The 14,236-nt window shown below is 46.2% G+C and overlaps 1 protein-coding gene across 2 annotated transcripts in view; it reads left to right on the top strand.

Annotated features, from left to right (window-relative positions):
- Positions 1–11,401: 11,401 nt before the first annotated feature.
- Positions 11,402–14,236, top strand: part of SYS1 (SYS1 golgi trafficking protein) — a 42,482-nt gene continuing 39,647 nt past the window's right edge. Inside the window, exons 1-3 of one of the 2 annotated variants that reach the window (XM_041732905.1) lie at positions 11,402–11,604; positions 11,820–12,059; positions 13,866–13,933. In XM_041732905.1, coding sequence (XP_041588839.1) covers positions 11,898–12,059; positions 13,866–13,933 — 230 coding nt within the window. In that variant the 5' untranslated portion in view covers positions 11,402–11,604; positions 11,820–11,897. The remainder of the gene's footprint in view (positions 11,605–11,819; positions 12,060–13,865; positions 13,934–14,236) is intronic. The other variant, XM_041732904.1, reaches the window with a different exon arrangement.

Here is a 14,236-nt window from a genome sequence, read left to right as displayed (position 1 = left end):
AAACTGAATTCATATACTTTGCGGAGTAGAGAGTTGGGAGTGATTTCTCCTCTTCCCTCAATTATTAGCAAAAGGATGAAAACCTCACGCTGGAGAGATCCGACTGTAAAGCAAGCTTCAAATGTGGATCCTATTTTTCCCCAGGGATTTAAAGGTAAGCAATTTTTTTCCAATTTTTTTCGCCAAACCCTTTCCTAGGATTGAGAAATCTATTGAGAAAATGAGTGGATTTCACGTCAGAATAAGATATTCTTTCGCAAGTCGGATGGTTTTTGCAATCTTTGCTTTCCACACAATCCCAGGAGGGCCTAAAATAGTTGTTAGTACATAGATCATTAAAATAATTTTTGATGATAGGTCACTATGCATTTTTGGTTATCTGTCAACACATCGCTATAACAAAACTCCTTTTATTCCCACCAACTTCTTACAGCCAGTGGTGTGCTGATAAATGTTTAACAATAGGTTGGGGGAAGCAAGAAGTGCTAATTTGTACCATTTGTCAATTTCTGTGGTATAAATACTCCCACCTGATTTCAAATTCCCAGTGTGATGTCATTGAACACAGAGTTGGTTAGAGATGAGCAGTATTTCTACCACACATAGTGCAAAATAATAGGTGCAAATAATATCAAAAGCATGGATAACAATAAGATCTAATGAAATAACTAGGAAGTCATGAGTCTTGAGTACAAAGTGTTTCCTTTGTTTTTAATATAGTTTATTTAATTATAAGTTTATATAATTTAATTTTTAGTAATGGTCATGTTCCCTAAAGTGCCTAGCCTCTGTGGGTGCCTAAATCACCCACAACAATTGAACCAATACAATCTGACTCTGGCACCCACTGCTTGACGGCTATAAAAAATTAAAAGTAGAAATAAAATTATTGCTAGAATCTGTCTCATTCTTGCACAAGCAATATCCCTCCAGAGCCATGTGGACGAATGGGGAAGGAAACATTACTCAGTTTTACTTTTTTTGTTTAATAATTATTTATCAAAATTTGTAGAATTGGTTTCACCAGTGTATACATATGTCAAATTGCACACTTTAAATATGTGTAGTTCATTTTCATAAAACTGAAATGTTTTATCTCCAAAACACCATTAAAAATGCTTTTAGGACTTCAAAAAACTGTAATATATTTAAACTGCTTTGATCAATTGTGTTTTTATGGGGATACCTGGGTGGCTCAGTGGTTGGGCGTTTGCCTTCACCTCAGGGCGTGATCCCTGATTCCTGGGATCCAGTCCCACATTGGGCTCCTTGCATGGAGTCTGCTTCTCCTTGCTCGGCCTGTGTCTCTGCCTCTCTCTCTGTGTCTCTAATGAATAAATAAAATCTTTTTTAAAAGATTGTGTTTTCATGATAATTGTAATGATAGAGAATTTGAATACCTAGTCGTAAGGTCATGGAAGGTAAAATAATGATTCGATTTATGTAATTCTTTTTAGGCAGAAAAGTATGATAGTGCTATCAATAAGCTATTTAAGCATTTAAGAATAACATTATTGGTTAGGTACCTGGCTGGCTCAGTCTGTAGAGCATTCAACTTTTAATCTCAGGATCATGAGTTCAAGCTCCCTATGCTGGAGGGGTGAAAAAAAAATTATGGCAAAATGTTTATGTGCTGAAACATGGAGTGGAAATTTGAGTTTGAATAGAAAAAAGAATGATGTGAAATTTCCATTAGAGAAGAGCCTATTCATGATTGATTGATTGATTGATTGATTTTGTAATCTCTACACCCAAAACGGGGCTCAGACTCAGGACCCAGAGATCAAGGGTTGCATGCTCTACCCACCAAGCCAGCCAGGCACCCCCATTCATGTATTTTTTAAACGGATGGTTGTAGGTATCAAATTGTAGGTATTTAATTCAACTGTATATAATGAAAAGAATGCTATAAACATCTATTTTTGAGTGTATGAATTTATAATATATCAGAAATTGCAACCTTTGCAACTATTTAAACTCTTTATGAAAAAGGATTAGCAGTCAACTAAAAAAAGTGCCAGAAATACATAGTTGTTCAATGATCATTTGGAAAGCAAACTGACAAAAAGATTAAATACTACCAGTTTAGACACCAGAAGCTCTTCTATAAAGCTATCCCAAGCTCCTGAAATGAAGGAATTAATTTCCCCTTCTTTGTGTTCTGAGAATCTCTCCGAAGGCATGAAACACGTTTGAATGTGGTTATTTGTAGATTTGTAGGGTTTTTCCCTGTGCTTCTTGAACTGGGACAAGGGGAAACATGGATGATCATTACTTCCATAACGTATGTGTCTCTATGCAAATTTCTGGGGCAAGCAACCTCAGATTCTCTCTTCCTGACCCCCAAGAGGTTAAAAACTATTTGAACAGACTCTGAGGCCTTTTAAAAAGTCTTAATGGGTTCTTCTGTGACTCCTACAGAACAAAATGCTGTAATCAAAGGTGAGCTGAATTGAAGTCCTCAATTCCCCTACATGGGACTGAAGTAAAATACAACAAAACAAAACAAAAAGCCAAGCGAGCAAACAAAACCCACCCAGGTATTGGGGCCAGAAATTCTTGATTAAAATCCTGTTTTCTGGCACTCACCAGTGAGAGGAAAGTTTAAAGATCACTTTGCTCCTCAGTGGGGGGATAAAAGACCTACCTCTTGGGGTAATTAGGAGGATGAAATAAGGTGAAGTTCTGGGTACTGAGTCCATGCCCCTTACATTCTGGCCCTTCCTTGGTTTTGCCCCTGAGATAGAGGGAGTCTGGAAGATGGCATGGGCCACGCACAGATCCTCCTGCCAGCTTCCTTTCGAGCACAGAAAAGTGATTCAGAGAGTCAGCAGGCAGCTCAAAAAGGAGCTGAGATCTGGCTTATAACTGGGGTAAAGCTGCTCCGTCCCTTTTCTCAGGCCTCCTAGGCCAAAGGTAATCAAGTCTGTGTGTATACCTGGCGCATCCAGAGACACCTAACCCAAGAAACTACAACTAATCCTTTCTGTAATGGCCCAGATCAAATGCTCCTGGAAGGCTTCTCAAAACCCTCTCACCTTTTCTTTCTAGTTTTCCTCTCTCCTTCTCCTGAGATCGCTGTCACTCCATCAGTCCCTCTCCTTGGACAAACATCCCTTTCTCTCTTATGTTGGAGATTAAGGGCACAGGCTTCAGGGTCAGAGAGATCTGGGGGCTATAACCCTCGACCCGAGACAAGACATTTTACCTCTGCATCTCAGTTTCTCTTTAGTAGCTTGGGAGCCACGTGTGTTGAGAGTATGGTACTTTGCACAACACCCACCACATAAATGATATCCATTTTTATGATCACAGAGGTCTCCCTCTAGGAGTCTTGAGTTGGGAAGCTTTCTTGCCAAAAGCTCCTCACACAAAGTAAATAACAGGTAATCATGTCACTATTTTCAGAACAGCTGAGAGAGTGGGCGTGGGGCTCTCTCTCGCAGAACAGTGCCAACGCTCTTTGGTCATCCTCATTCCATGCAAATCTCTCTCCAGTTCCAGATACTGACAGCCTGGAGTTTCCAGAGGCCTTGTAATGTCCAGCCACTGCCTTGCATAACCACAGAACCTGGGAATCCTGGACAAGGAAGGACCCTCCCAGACTGTTCATCCCAACAGCACCCCCATTGTAAGACAGGCAAACCAAGGCCCATACAGTGAGTCAGCACCCACTGGAGGGATGGCAAAGAATTCTAAAGATAGCCCCACCCCCTCCAATCACTTTCTCCTTGCTTTGCTTTGTTTTGTTTTGTCATTACACTTTCCTCGCCTGATATCATGTCTTTATCCTTTTCCTTATTTATCGTGTTTCCCAACCAGACGTAAACTCTGTGAGAGCAGGGACATGTTCTTGTGCATGGATGTATCCCTAGCATCTTGCCCAAGATCTGCCACAAGTCAGTGTCCAGTAAATGTGTGTTGTATAGGTAAATGAATGAATGCCATTTGGTTTTTTGTCCTTACAGGTTCAGACATGGCATTCACTCATTTACTCATCTATCCAGTAAATGTTTGATGAACATCTTCTATGTGAGAGGTTTATTGAAAAATCCTGGTGAGTGAGACACTGTCCTTGCTTTCAAGCAGCTCCCTGGTTAGGGAACAGTAGCCACCAGTGGCTAAGGACCTATTATATGCCAAGCCCTGGGCTGGCAACTCTATATGCATCTTCTCTGTGTATGTACAGCTCCTGCAGTTGCAAAAAACCATGCCTCACTTTAGACTCCTTAAGAAAAGAGGGCTTAGGTCTTTTGGAAGGATACAGGACAGCTAAAGACTAAAACAGAAAGGAAGATGTAAGAACTGAGATGATTCCAGGGGCTGGCCACCTTATCTCCAGCTCTTAAAACCTGAGTGGTCTTTGAGGGCGTCTGTCCTTCCTGGATGTGTGCCCCTCTCTCTTTGACTGACTTACTCTCTTTCTAGTTTGAGTTTGGGAGGCAGTCTGATTAGTGTAGCCAATGGCCTGCATTGTCTCCCAGAGTGAGAATTTTTAGGTCAAACTGCTTCTTGGATTACTAGTGGGCCTAGAGGATGAACATCACCTACCTTGTAACATACCCTGAACAGAGCGTATCTTTAGTTCAAAGGGAGTGTTGAACATCATCCTCACTCCGACTCCATGAAGTTGGTAATGTTACTTCTATTCTACAGATGGGAAAACAGGCTTAGAGAGGAGACAACAAAGCTGTAACAAAGCTGCCCCAGCTGACCTGCAAATCCATGATTGAGAAATACATGCCAATTCGATGGGGGGGGGGGGGGGGGTGTTATGCAGCAACAGCTGATGAATACAGGATTAAAATCAGCTTTCTCTGATTCAGTTTCCCTATGTTGTCCCACTAAGTTAATACCTCTGAATCCTGGTGTCCCCACAAAAACATTTCGAAGTGTCCCATCCCCAAAGAGCAGAGAGGAAGATGCCGGAAAAGAGATTGAGAGATTTGTCCCTGAGAACCTCCTGTGTACTAAGCTTGTGCTTCCCCTGTAGTTCCCTACTCTGATGGCTGGAGAAAAGCACAGATGATAAAAATCCTAACCATTCACAGAGTGCTAGACTGTTCTTCAAAGATATTTTGTCTAAATTACTGTATTTACATACCTCAAACTGTCCTAGAGAGTAGCCAGGGCTGGTGTTATTATGACCAGTTTATTGTTGAGGAAATAAAGCTCAGAGAGGCAAAGTGAGCTGTCCAGGTTACAAAGCTTCATCTAAATCCTAGTCTCTTGATTTCTAGCCCTGAGCTCCTTCCAAACACCCTGTTTCCTCTGTGTCTTTGAGAGACCATCTGAGCACTTACCCATGGGACGCATAGCACCATGGGATTCACATGCTACAGCCCAAGGACTGCAGTGTAGAGATCAGAGTGCGATGCTTTGAACCCCGTTTACCAACATCCAGTGTTTTCCTGCTCCTCCCAGCTTTCCCTGCCCTTTTGAGGTCCTTCCTCCAGCTTCCATCCAACATAGCCAGTCAAGGTGGAGATAGTGCATTTTCTAGATGCCACAGAAATCATAATCTGCTCTTTGCAAACAGCAAAAGCTGCTGGTGTAGCAGAAATGGGGCAGTGAGGCAAAGAACCTCAGCTGAAGCCTCGTCAACCATTTGACTTATGACACGGGCAATCCACCCACGCCATGGGTCTGTTTCCTCCTCCAATTAATAAGAATCCTCCTGTGATGACAGGGCTGTGATAAACACTGTCTCCTTCCCCTGGCACATCTTTGCCCTGGGTAACTCCACTCATCTTTACGGTCTACTACTTTTACCACTTCCTCAGAGAGACTTTCCCCTAAGGCCAAATTGTCTTCCTGCCCAACTTCTTTCACTTAGCTTCCTTCATAGCATACGCTACAACTTGTATTCCTATAATTACTATTTTGTTTTCTGGCTTTGTTGTGTATTTCCCCTGCTAGATCAGAAGCTCTCCAAGGGGAGGGACTAAGTCTGTTTGCTCTACCCAGAGGCTGGCACAGTACCTGCTACATAGTGAGCACACAATAATATACATTTGTTGGATAAGTGAATGAATGAATCTGCTTTCCTCTTCTCATCTCTCCTGCCTAACTGCACCCGTGCACCCCACACAGGTCCCAGCAGGTGTTGTAAGGTGAATGATGAACTGTAAGCTGGAAATTCATGGGCTAGGGCAGATGGCCATGGCCTCCACTGCTCCCTGTTCCTGCCACGCTGGCCTTGCTATTCGGAGAATATGCCAATCTCATTCCTGCCTCAGGGCTTTGCATTTGAGTTCTTTCTGGAATGTTCTTTCCTGATACCAGTTGGCTTCATCCTTCACTTCTATCACATCTCTGCTTAAGTGCCACCTCTTCAGAGAGGTCTTTGCTGACTGCCATTTCTGAAGTAATCACTCTCACCCTCCCTCTTCTGTTGTTCTCATCCCCTGGCCTCCATTTTTCTACATAGCTCTTCTCAAGACTTGATGAGAAGTTTTACACTGTTGGTTGACTTGCTTATTGTCTTTCCCTTCCATGAGAACATATACTCAAGGGTTTTTCCTCTTTATTTACTTTACTCAGTTTCTGGCACATAGTAAATGCTCAGTGAATATTTATCAAATGATTGATTGAATGATGAAAAGGGAGGTGAAGAGAACAGCTTTTCTTCTTAAAATGAAGTCCTGAATTCTTCAAGTCAGAGCAAGGAATCATTTCTAGGGAGAGGCAGAGAGTATAGTATGTGGCAGAGTCAAAAAGCCCAGGGAGTAGAGCAACTGTTTTCAGAAAATCTCACTTCTTTTCCTCCTGGGGGGTGTCTTAGACCTGGTAACCATTCCCTGGATCAGAGTTCTTTATTCAAGAGAAACAGTACCCTCGGAGGCCCAGCCACCTGCTGGAATCCCTGGCAGCATCCACCCTCCATAGAGAGACGACTTGCAGAAAAGCACTGACCATTGAATTTCCTCCTCTGAGCCTTGGTTTCCTGGGACTATTAATTGTATCTACAATTTACAATCTTGTTTTAGAAAGTAAATAAGAATCAAGCGAGATCAAATATCTAGCACACAGTATGTAACTCAGCAAATGTTCCTCAGAGGCACACACAGCCCTTAAAATACTCCAGGTGGCTCAGTCAGATAAGTGTCTGAGTTCTTTTTTTTTTTTTTTAAGATTTTATTTATTCATGAGAGACACAGAGAGAAAGAGAGAGAGGCAGAGACACAGGCGAGGGAGAAGCAGACTCCCTGCAAGGAGCCGGATGTGGGACTGGATCCCGGGACCCCCAGGATCATGCCCTGAGCTGAAGGTAGACGCTCAACCGCTGAGCCACCCAGGCTTCCCAAGTGTCCGACTTCTGATACAGTCTCATGTCATGATTTCAGGGTGGTGAGATTGAGCCCCACATCAGGCTCCACACTGGGCATGAAGGCTGTTTAAGATTCTCTCTCTCCCTCTTCCTCTCCCCCTGCCCCTCCACCCCTGCCCTCAACGCTCTCTCTCTCTCTCTCTCTCTCTCTCTCAAAAAATACTCTGGGTAACAACGGGTTCTTAGTCTGAAGGAGAAAACAGACAACGGTGAGTTCTTTGTCTCCAGTTTCTCTTCTGAGAGAGGAAATCACTGGCCAGAGCCCATGCAGAGGACAGGCAGCCAAATACAACCTCCCACATGGAGTTTCCGAAGAAAAGTGTGAGCGCAGAGTTGCATAACCTGTCCCGGAGACACGTGTCTCTCCTGAAGTGTTTTCATCAAACATTCCCTGAAAGGGATCACGTGAGTGGGCAGCCTAGGGAAGGAAGAAGGGAGAAAGGGAGGGAGTGGAGAACTCTGCAGGTGGGACGGGATTAAGAAAGAAGATACTGCATTTACCGAGCTCCTACTGTGTGCCAGGCACTGGGCTCACTCTCTTTGACATCCACCCAGATCTTTCCCATAAATCTGACAGATCAGGTGTTAACACTCCCACATTCCAGGGAAGAAATAACAGTAATTAATATTGCTAACATTTCCATGATGCTGACTGCCTATCAAGTAGCGTGGTGAGCACATATTTGATCCTCAGGACAGCCCATAACATGGGCACTATTCTCATCGCCATTTTTATAGAAAAGGAAACAGAGACTCAGAAATGAAGTAGCTTCTCCAAGGTCACCCAGCAAGATAGTAGTAGGGCTTGGTTTCAAATATAACAGGGCTCAAACCCCACAGACCTGTATGAGGACATCCTCCAAGGGATTTATGGGGGGTAGATCTGGAAAATGATCTCCACAAGAGTTGACCTTACAAACCCACAGTGGGAGTTCAGTGTGGAAGTGACATAAGTGACCAAGCAACCAGAGGCACTCCTCTTCTCTGCACCCGGAGGACAGTTTGTCCCAGCTTGTGGCTGTTTGTCATTCAGTCTCTGACCTAAAGTTTAAAATTTCATTCATAAGTTTGGAATCACAAACCCAGCAGTGTGGGAAGGGCCCTTGGAGATCAGCTATTCCAGTCCAACCCCCTCAGATTACAGATGGAAAAAAACCCTGAGGCCTAAAGAGAGCCACGGACATGGCAAGGTCACAGAGCAATTTTCTCTTAGAAGGAGGATTTGGTTTGAGGTCAATTACAGATCATCTTGTTCTGTAATTACCAAATGTTGGCCATACCTCTGAATCACTTGGGGAACTCTTTAAATATCCAGATTTCTGCATTCTCCTTTGGAGATTCAGACTTTAGTTTGCAACAAGGCCTGGGAATCTGACAATATAATACGTTCCTCAGCTGATTCAGATGGCACAAGGCCAGGGACTGCATTTGGAAGTTGGAGTCCAATGTTCCTCCTTCATTTTATTCTTTGGCATACTAAAACCTAGCGTAGGACTTTCCCAAAATCACATGGCAGGCCATTGGGGCCCTAGTTCAGACTCTGTGATCTGAACCCAAAACTCATTTTTTCTCCAGGCTTCCTGTGGTCAGATTCTCAAAATGGGCCAAGGAGGTTGGCTGAGGGAGTTACTGTGGTTTTCCCCAGCTCTTGTTTTCCTTGCTGTACCCAAATTAAGACAGAGGATGATGCCCCATTTCCCAAACTAGGAAAGGTGGGAATTCAAGAGCTGAACTCCTACAGCAAACTGGAAACTGCAACAGGCTGTCCTGCAGGTCCGCAGAAGTTTCCCAGAGGTGAGCTCCAGGCTCTAGGAATGACATCACACCCCAGCTATTCAGTGCCCTAACGTCTCAGGCTACCTGAGTTTTCCATTTCCCATTTCCGGAGAATGGACAGGGAGGGCTTTCTGTCTGTGGGAGGTGACAGGTGGGGAGAGCCCAATGGGCCCAGCTGTGACTCAAGTAAGGGCCTGACTCAGGAGGAACCAAACATTCCAGCACCTGGAAAGAAGACCAAACTGCTCATGGAAACTAAGTCAAACCCTCAAGCACTTTTCCTGAGCTTCTCCTCACTACTCCACTACTTATTTTGCCTGCTTCAGGAATGGTTATCTGCATTTTGGAATGAGGGGTCTTGGGGTTGAATCCCTGATCAGCTTATGAGCTCCCTTACCTACATAGAGTCACACTCCCTTTCTGAGTCTCCATTTCCTCACTTTAAAAAAGACAGGGACAGCCCCCGGGTGGCTCAGCAGTTTAGTCCCTCCTTCAGCTCAGGGCGTGATCCCAGGATCCCTGGATTGAGTCCCGTGTCGGGCTCCCTGCGTGGAGCCTGCTTCTCCCTTTGCCTGTGTCTCTGCCTCTCTCTCTCTCTCTGTGTCTCTCATGAATAAATAAGTAAAATCTTAAAAAAAAAAAAGATAATATCCACGTTCTCAGATTGTGAAGATGAAAGATCACGTATGTATTTGATAAACAGAAGATGTTTTCTCAGAAACAGCAGATCATATGACTCATCAGTGGACCAGAGGGATTTGAACATATTTTTCTTGATCTGAATTGAGCCACCTAAAAGAATGGTTGACCTGGAAACACCTCAGAAATCTTTGGGCCTTAATAACTTCTAAACCGGAGTCCAGGGGAACTGTTTACAGAATTTCTAAATGATAAGGGAAACCTCCTATTTACTCTTAATAAAGTCTCATGTTTCTTTACTCTTGTCTGGAATCATATCAACTCAAGGTGATAATAGGATTACCACATGCCCTTCAGAGGTTCTGACTGGCAGTTTCATGTGCCTTTGATAAGTGTTTAAATGGGAAACTAATTAGTGGAGGGTAGATCGAATGTTGGCAAACATTAATCTTGTCTAACTCCGTATTTCATAATCTGGGAAGCTGGATTTAAAGAAGGAAGTGGCTTGCTGGTCACGCAGCTAGTAGAATTGGCTCTACCTTCTTTTCCTGGAATGGGTTACTTCCTTTCTTTCCATTCTGGAGAAGGGGGACTAGGCTCAATGAAGTGGTGGGGTTTGGGTTGGCTGGGCAGGAATACAGTGATTCATCAATTTGCTGTTACCCTTTCTGTTTTGACTCATTAAGCAAATATTTACTGACTGCGTACATACACTATGTGGACTCAGAGAAGGGGGAGAGAAAACAGTCATAGTGACAGGCAGTCAGAATCTGGTTCCAGGTATGACTTCAGCACCTGTCCTTTTTTCTATTTTAAATGTATATGTGTATACAAATATAAATGGATACCCATGTGATGCATTTGGGCTCCAAGTCCCAAAGGTCCACTAGGAGGATGTTTGCCTCCTAGTAATCAGGTTATGTCAGAGGGCAGGAACAATCCCATTCGTATGGGTCCAAACCTTCCAGGCACCCGGTAGCACGAAGTCACTGCTGCGATGTTGGCACGTGAATTCTACTCCTGACTTCCACTAACTCTGTGTCTTTGGGGCAGTATGTTGCTTTCCTTCTCCAACCCTTAATTATCTGTAAGACGAAAACAGTGGCAAAGTAATGCGTGGAAGAGCTGGCAGGTTCATTTAAAGTTATCCTGGACTTTGTTATTTTTTTTTAAGATTTTAAAAAATTTATTTATTCATGAGAGACACAGAGAGAGAGAGAAGGAGAGAGAAAGGCAGAGACACAGGCAGAGGGAGAAGCAGGCTCCCTGCAGGGAGCCCGACGTGGGACTCCATCCTGGGGTCTCCAGGATCAGGCCCTGGGCTGAAGGCTGCACCAAACCACTGAGCCACCCGGGCTGCCCCTTATCCTGGACTTTAACGAGGAGAAAGGAAATAGAATCAACATCTATCGACTTGTTCATTGCTAAGCATCTTTCCCTGCTCTGGCCCACGCACCCCTCTCCCTACTCTCCCGGTTGCCGCCTTCTTCTTCAAGATTCCCCTGTAGAGGGCACGCAAGTTCCACGGCTCCCGTGCCTCACTTCCGTTCGCCTTCACTTTTCATCTTGCGCATGTGCGGACTCCGCTTCCCGGCGGCCCCCACCCCGCCGGGTCTAAGGAGGCTCAGCCGAAGGTTGCGCCCACCACGCCTGCGCGCTCTCTGCCCCGCCCCCTCCACCGCCATCCCCGGAAACGCCTCCTTCCTACGCCGTCGCGGCTGGTGCCGTGGTCGCTGGATCTTTGCCTCTCTAGGCCGCTAGGGCTTCTCCTCCATGGTCCCGTCTGTCAGCGCTGTCTGGGGGGCTAGCAGGTGAGGCTGGGCCGCACTCGGACGCTTCGACCCTCGAGTCCGTCACCGGTGAGTGAACCCCAAAGGAGCCTGTGGACGGGCGGGGCCCGAACAGCCGGAAGGGCAGGACTTCCCCTCGCTCTGGGAATGGGTCCGTCCGACCCCGCCTTCACCCCCCACTCCCGGAATGGGCTCGCTCCCTCCGTCCGGGTCCCTCCTCCCGGGCCGGGCGGCGTTGCCATGGCGACGGCCGGCTGGCTGAGGCCCGGCGTGTGTTCTCGCAGGTGCCGGGGCGGCCCCGGGTCCATGGCGCGGCGGCGCTGACCCAGGCCCCTGGTGGCGGCCGGGCCCTGCGGGCCGGCATGGCGGGCCAGTTCCGCAGCTACGTCTGGGACCCGTTGTTGATCCTGTCGCAGATCGTCCTCATGCAGACCGTCTACTACGGCTCGCTCGGCCTGTGGTTGGCGCTGGTGGATGGGCTGGTGCGCAGCAGCCCCTCGCTGGACCAGATGTTCGACGCCGAGGTAGGGTCCCCTGGCCGGCGCGGGCGGCGTCTGGGCCTCGTGGGGGGGGGGTGTTGTGGTCTGACCCTCCCGGGGGCTAGCCGTGGCTGGACCACCATCTCATATTGTGGCCCTGGGAAAGGGATCTCATCCTTCTGAGCCTTAGGTGCCCCATCCATGAGAGGAAACCACTGACACCGAGGCAGATTGTTAGTACAAAGGAAAGGACCTGGATATCATAAGGAACAGGCCTACGTTCCTTATGAACAACCTGGTGCATCTCCTTTCCGACACTCTGAGAAGGTGACTTCACTTCCCTGGGCCTCACATTCTCAGGTGCCATATTGGAGAGGGGGGTGGATAAAACAGCATTCATGGAGGTGTAATGGAAACAGCCTAGACTTTGGAATCGGGCCTCTGTTTATTTTTTTTATTTTTTAAAGATTTTACTTATTCATGAGAGACACAGAGAGAGTGAGAGGCAGAGACACAGGCAGAGGGAGAAGCAGGCTCCATGCAGGGAGCCCAACGTGGGACTCGATCCCAGGTCTCCAGGATCATGCCCTAGGCTGAAGGCGGAGCTAAACCGCTGAGCCACCGGGGCTACCCCCGGCCTCTGTTTAAATTCCGTTTACTAGCCCTATGATGTGGGGCAAGTGTTGTCCTCCCTGAACTCTAGTTATCCCCTCTGCAAAATCATGAGAGCAATAGCAGAGAGGTCGTGGACTGTAACACAAAGAGCCTGTACTTTGGATTCAGAAAGGTTTAGCGTCCAATCTGGGTCCAGATGTACTAGCCATGGGACTTTGGGCAAGTTGCTTCACTTTTCTGAGCCTGTTTTCTCTCCTGGAAACTGGGCGGAATAATTCTCAGCAAAATGTTATGAGGCCGAGAGACCCCAGAGGTGCCTAGGAAGATGAAGAGTGCTTTCTGAAGTAATGGGTTATGAGATGGTTGGTTGCATCTGAGAAGCAGCTGTGGTGAATGGTAATGAGCACACTTCTCAGCCAGGAGGTCTAGAATGCTCCTGCTGCTTATTCTCTGTGTAGCCCTTGGGCAAGGTATTATCTGAAAAGAGGTAACAGTAATGATAAAAATAGCTTTGTGAGGTGGTTGTGAGGATAACAGGAGTTGATTAGAGTCAGAGGCCTTCGTAAGCTGACAATGCTGGGCAGATGTTTGGTATTCAGTAGCATTGTATCAAGAGTGGTGGAAGTTGCACACACATCAGGTGCCCAGAAGTAGCCTCTTAGGAGCCTCTGTCCTCCTGGGAAGAGCCTGTGGAAATCCTGGGCTCTGTTGAAGAGTCATCTCATGCATACAACCTGGATTATAGACTGGGGGTTGGCAGACTTTTTCTTAAAGGGCAAGATAGTAAAGGTTTTAGGTCACAACTACTCAATAACGCCACTGTGGTGCAAAAGCAGCCAGAGACAGTACTAAGCAAATAGGTGTGGTAGCGTTTCCGTAAGACCTATGTACAAAACTAGATGTCTGACTGGTAGGGGACCAGTTTGCTGAACCCTGTAATAGTCCTTACTCTTTCTTTAATTATGATATCACTTTTGGGCAAGTTACTTAATGTTCATCTCTGGACTTTGGCTTCTCCTTTGTAAGTCTCTTCCTGGCTGCTATTTGGAGTCATATAAGATACCATAGTGGATGTCTGTGAAAGCACCTTGTTGGAATTAGGCTGCCACACTGATGGAGAGGCCTGTTGTCTTCTGTGCTTTGGGATGAATGCTTTTTCCTTGGGAGGTCCTGGAGCCTGGAGCTCTACCAAGCCAAGTCACTTCCAGCATATTTCCATTTGTGATTCCCCCTCAGATCCTGGGCTTTTCCACCCCTCCAGGCCGGCTGTCCATGATGTCCTTCATCCTCAACGCCCTCACCTGGTGAGTATCACCAGTTTTGCTCTCCAGCTTTTGGGGTCCAGCACTGGAACTAACTTCCTAAATTTGGACATGGGACAGGCTGGCGCTTGTTCCTGGGGAGTGGTAGACTAAAGTGGGTGGCAAAGGCCAGTTCTGGGACTGGCTCCATAATAGGGCTCCTTCTATCATGATTTCGACTTAGCTGAAAAGCTCTTACGTCACTCTGCATGCTGCCTGTGGGATAGCTTTCATCTCAGATCACTTCCCTGTTGTAGAATGAGATGAGGAGGGGATTGGACTGGGAGTCAGGAGAAGTCAGTTCTG

This window comes from Vulpes lagopus, chromosome 18 (assembly GCF_018345385.1).
Source record: "Vulpes lagopus strain Blue_001 chromosome 18, ASM1834538v1, whole genome shotgun sequence".
NCBI classification, from domain to species: Eukaryota; Metazoa; Chordata; class Mammalia; order Carnivora; family Canidae; genus Vulpes; species Vulpes lagopus.
This window is presented reverse-complemented; position numbering and strand designations above follow the sequence as displayed.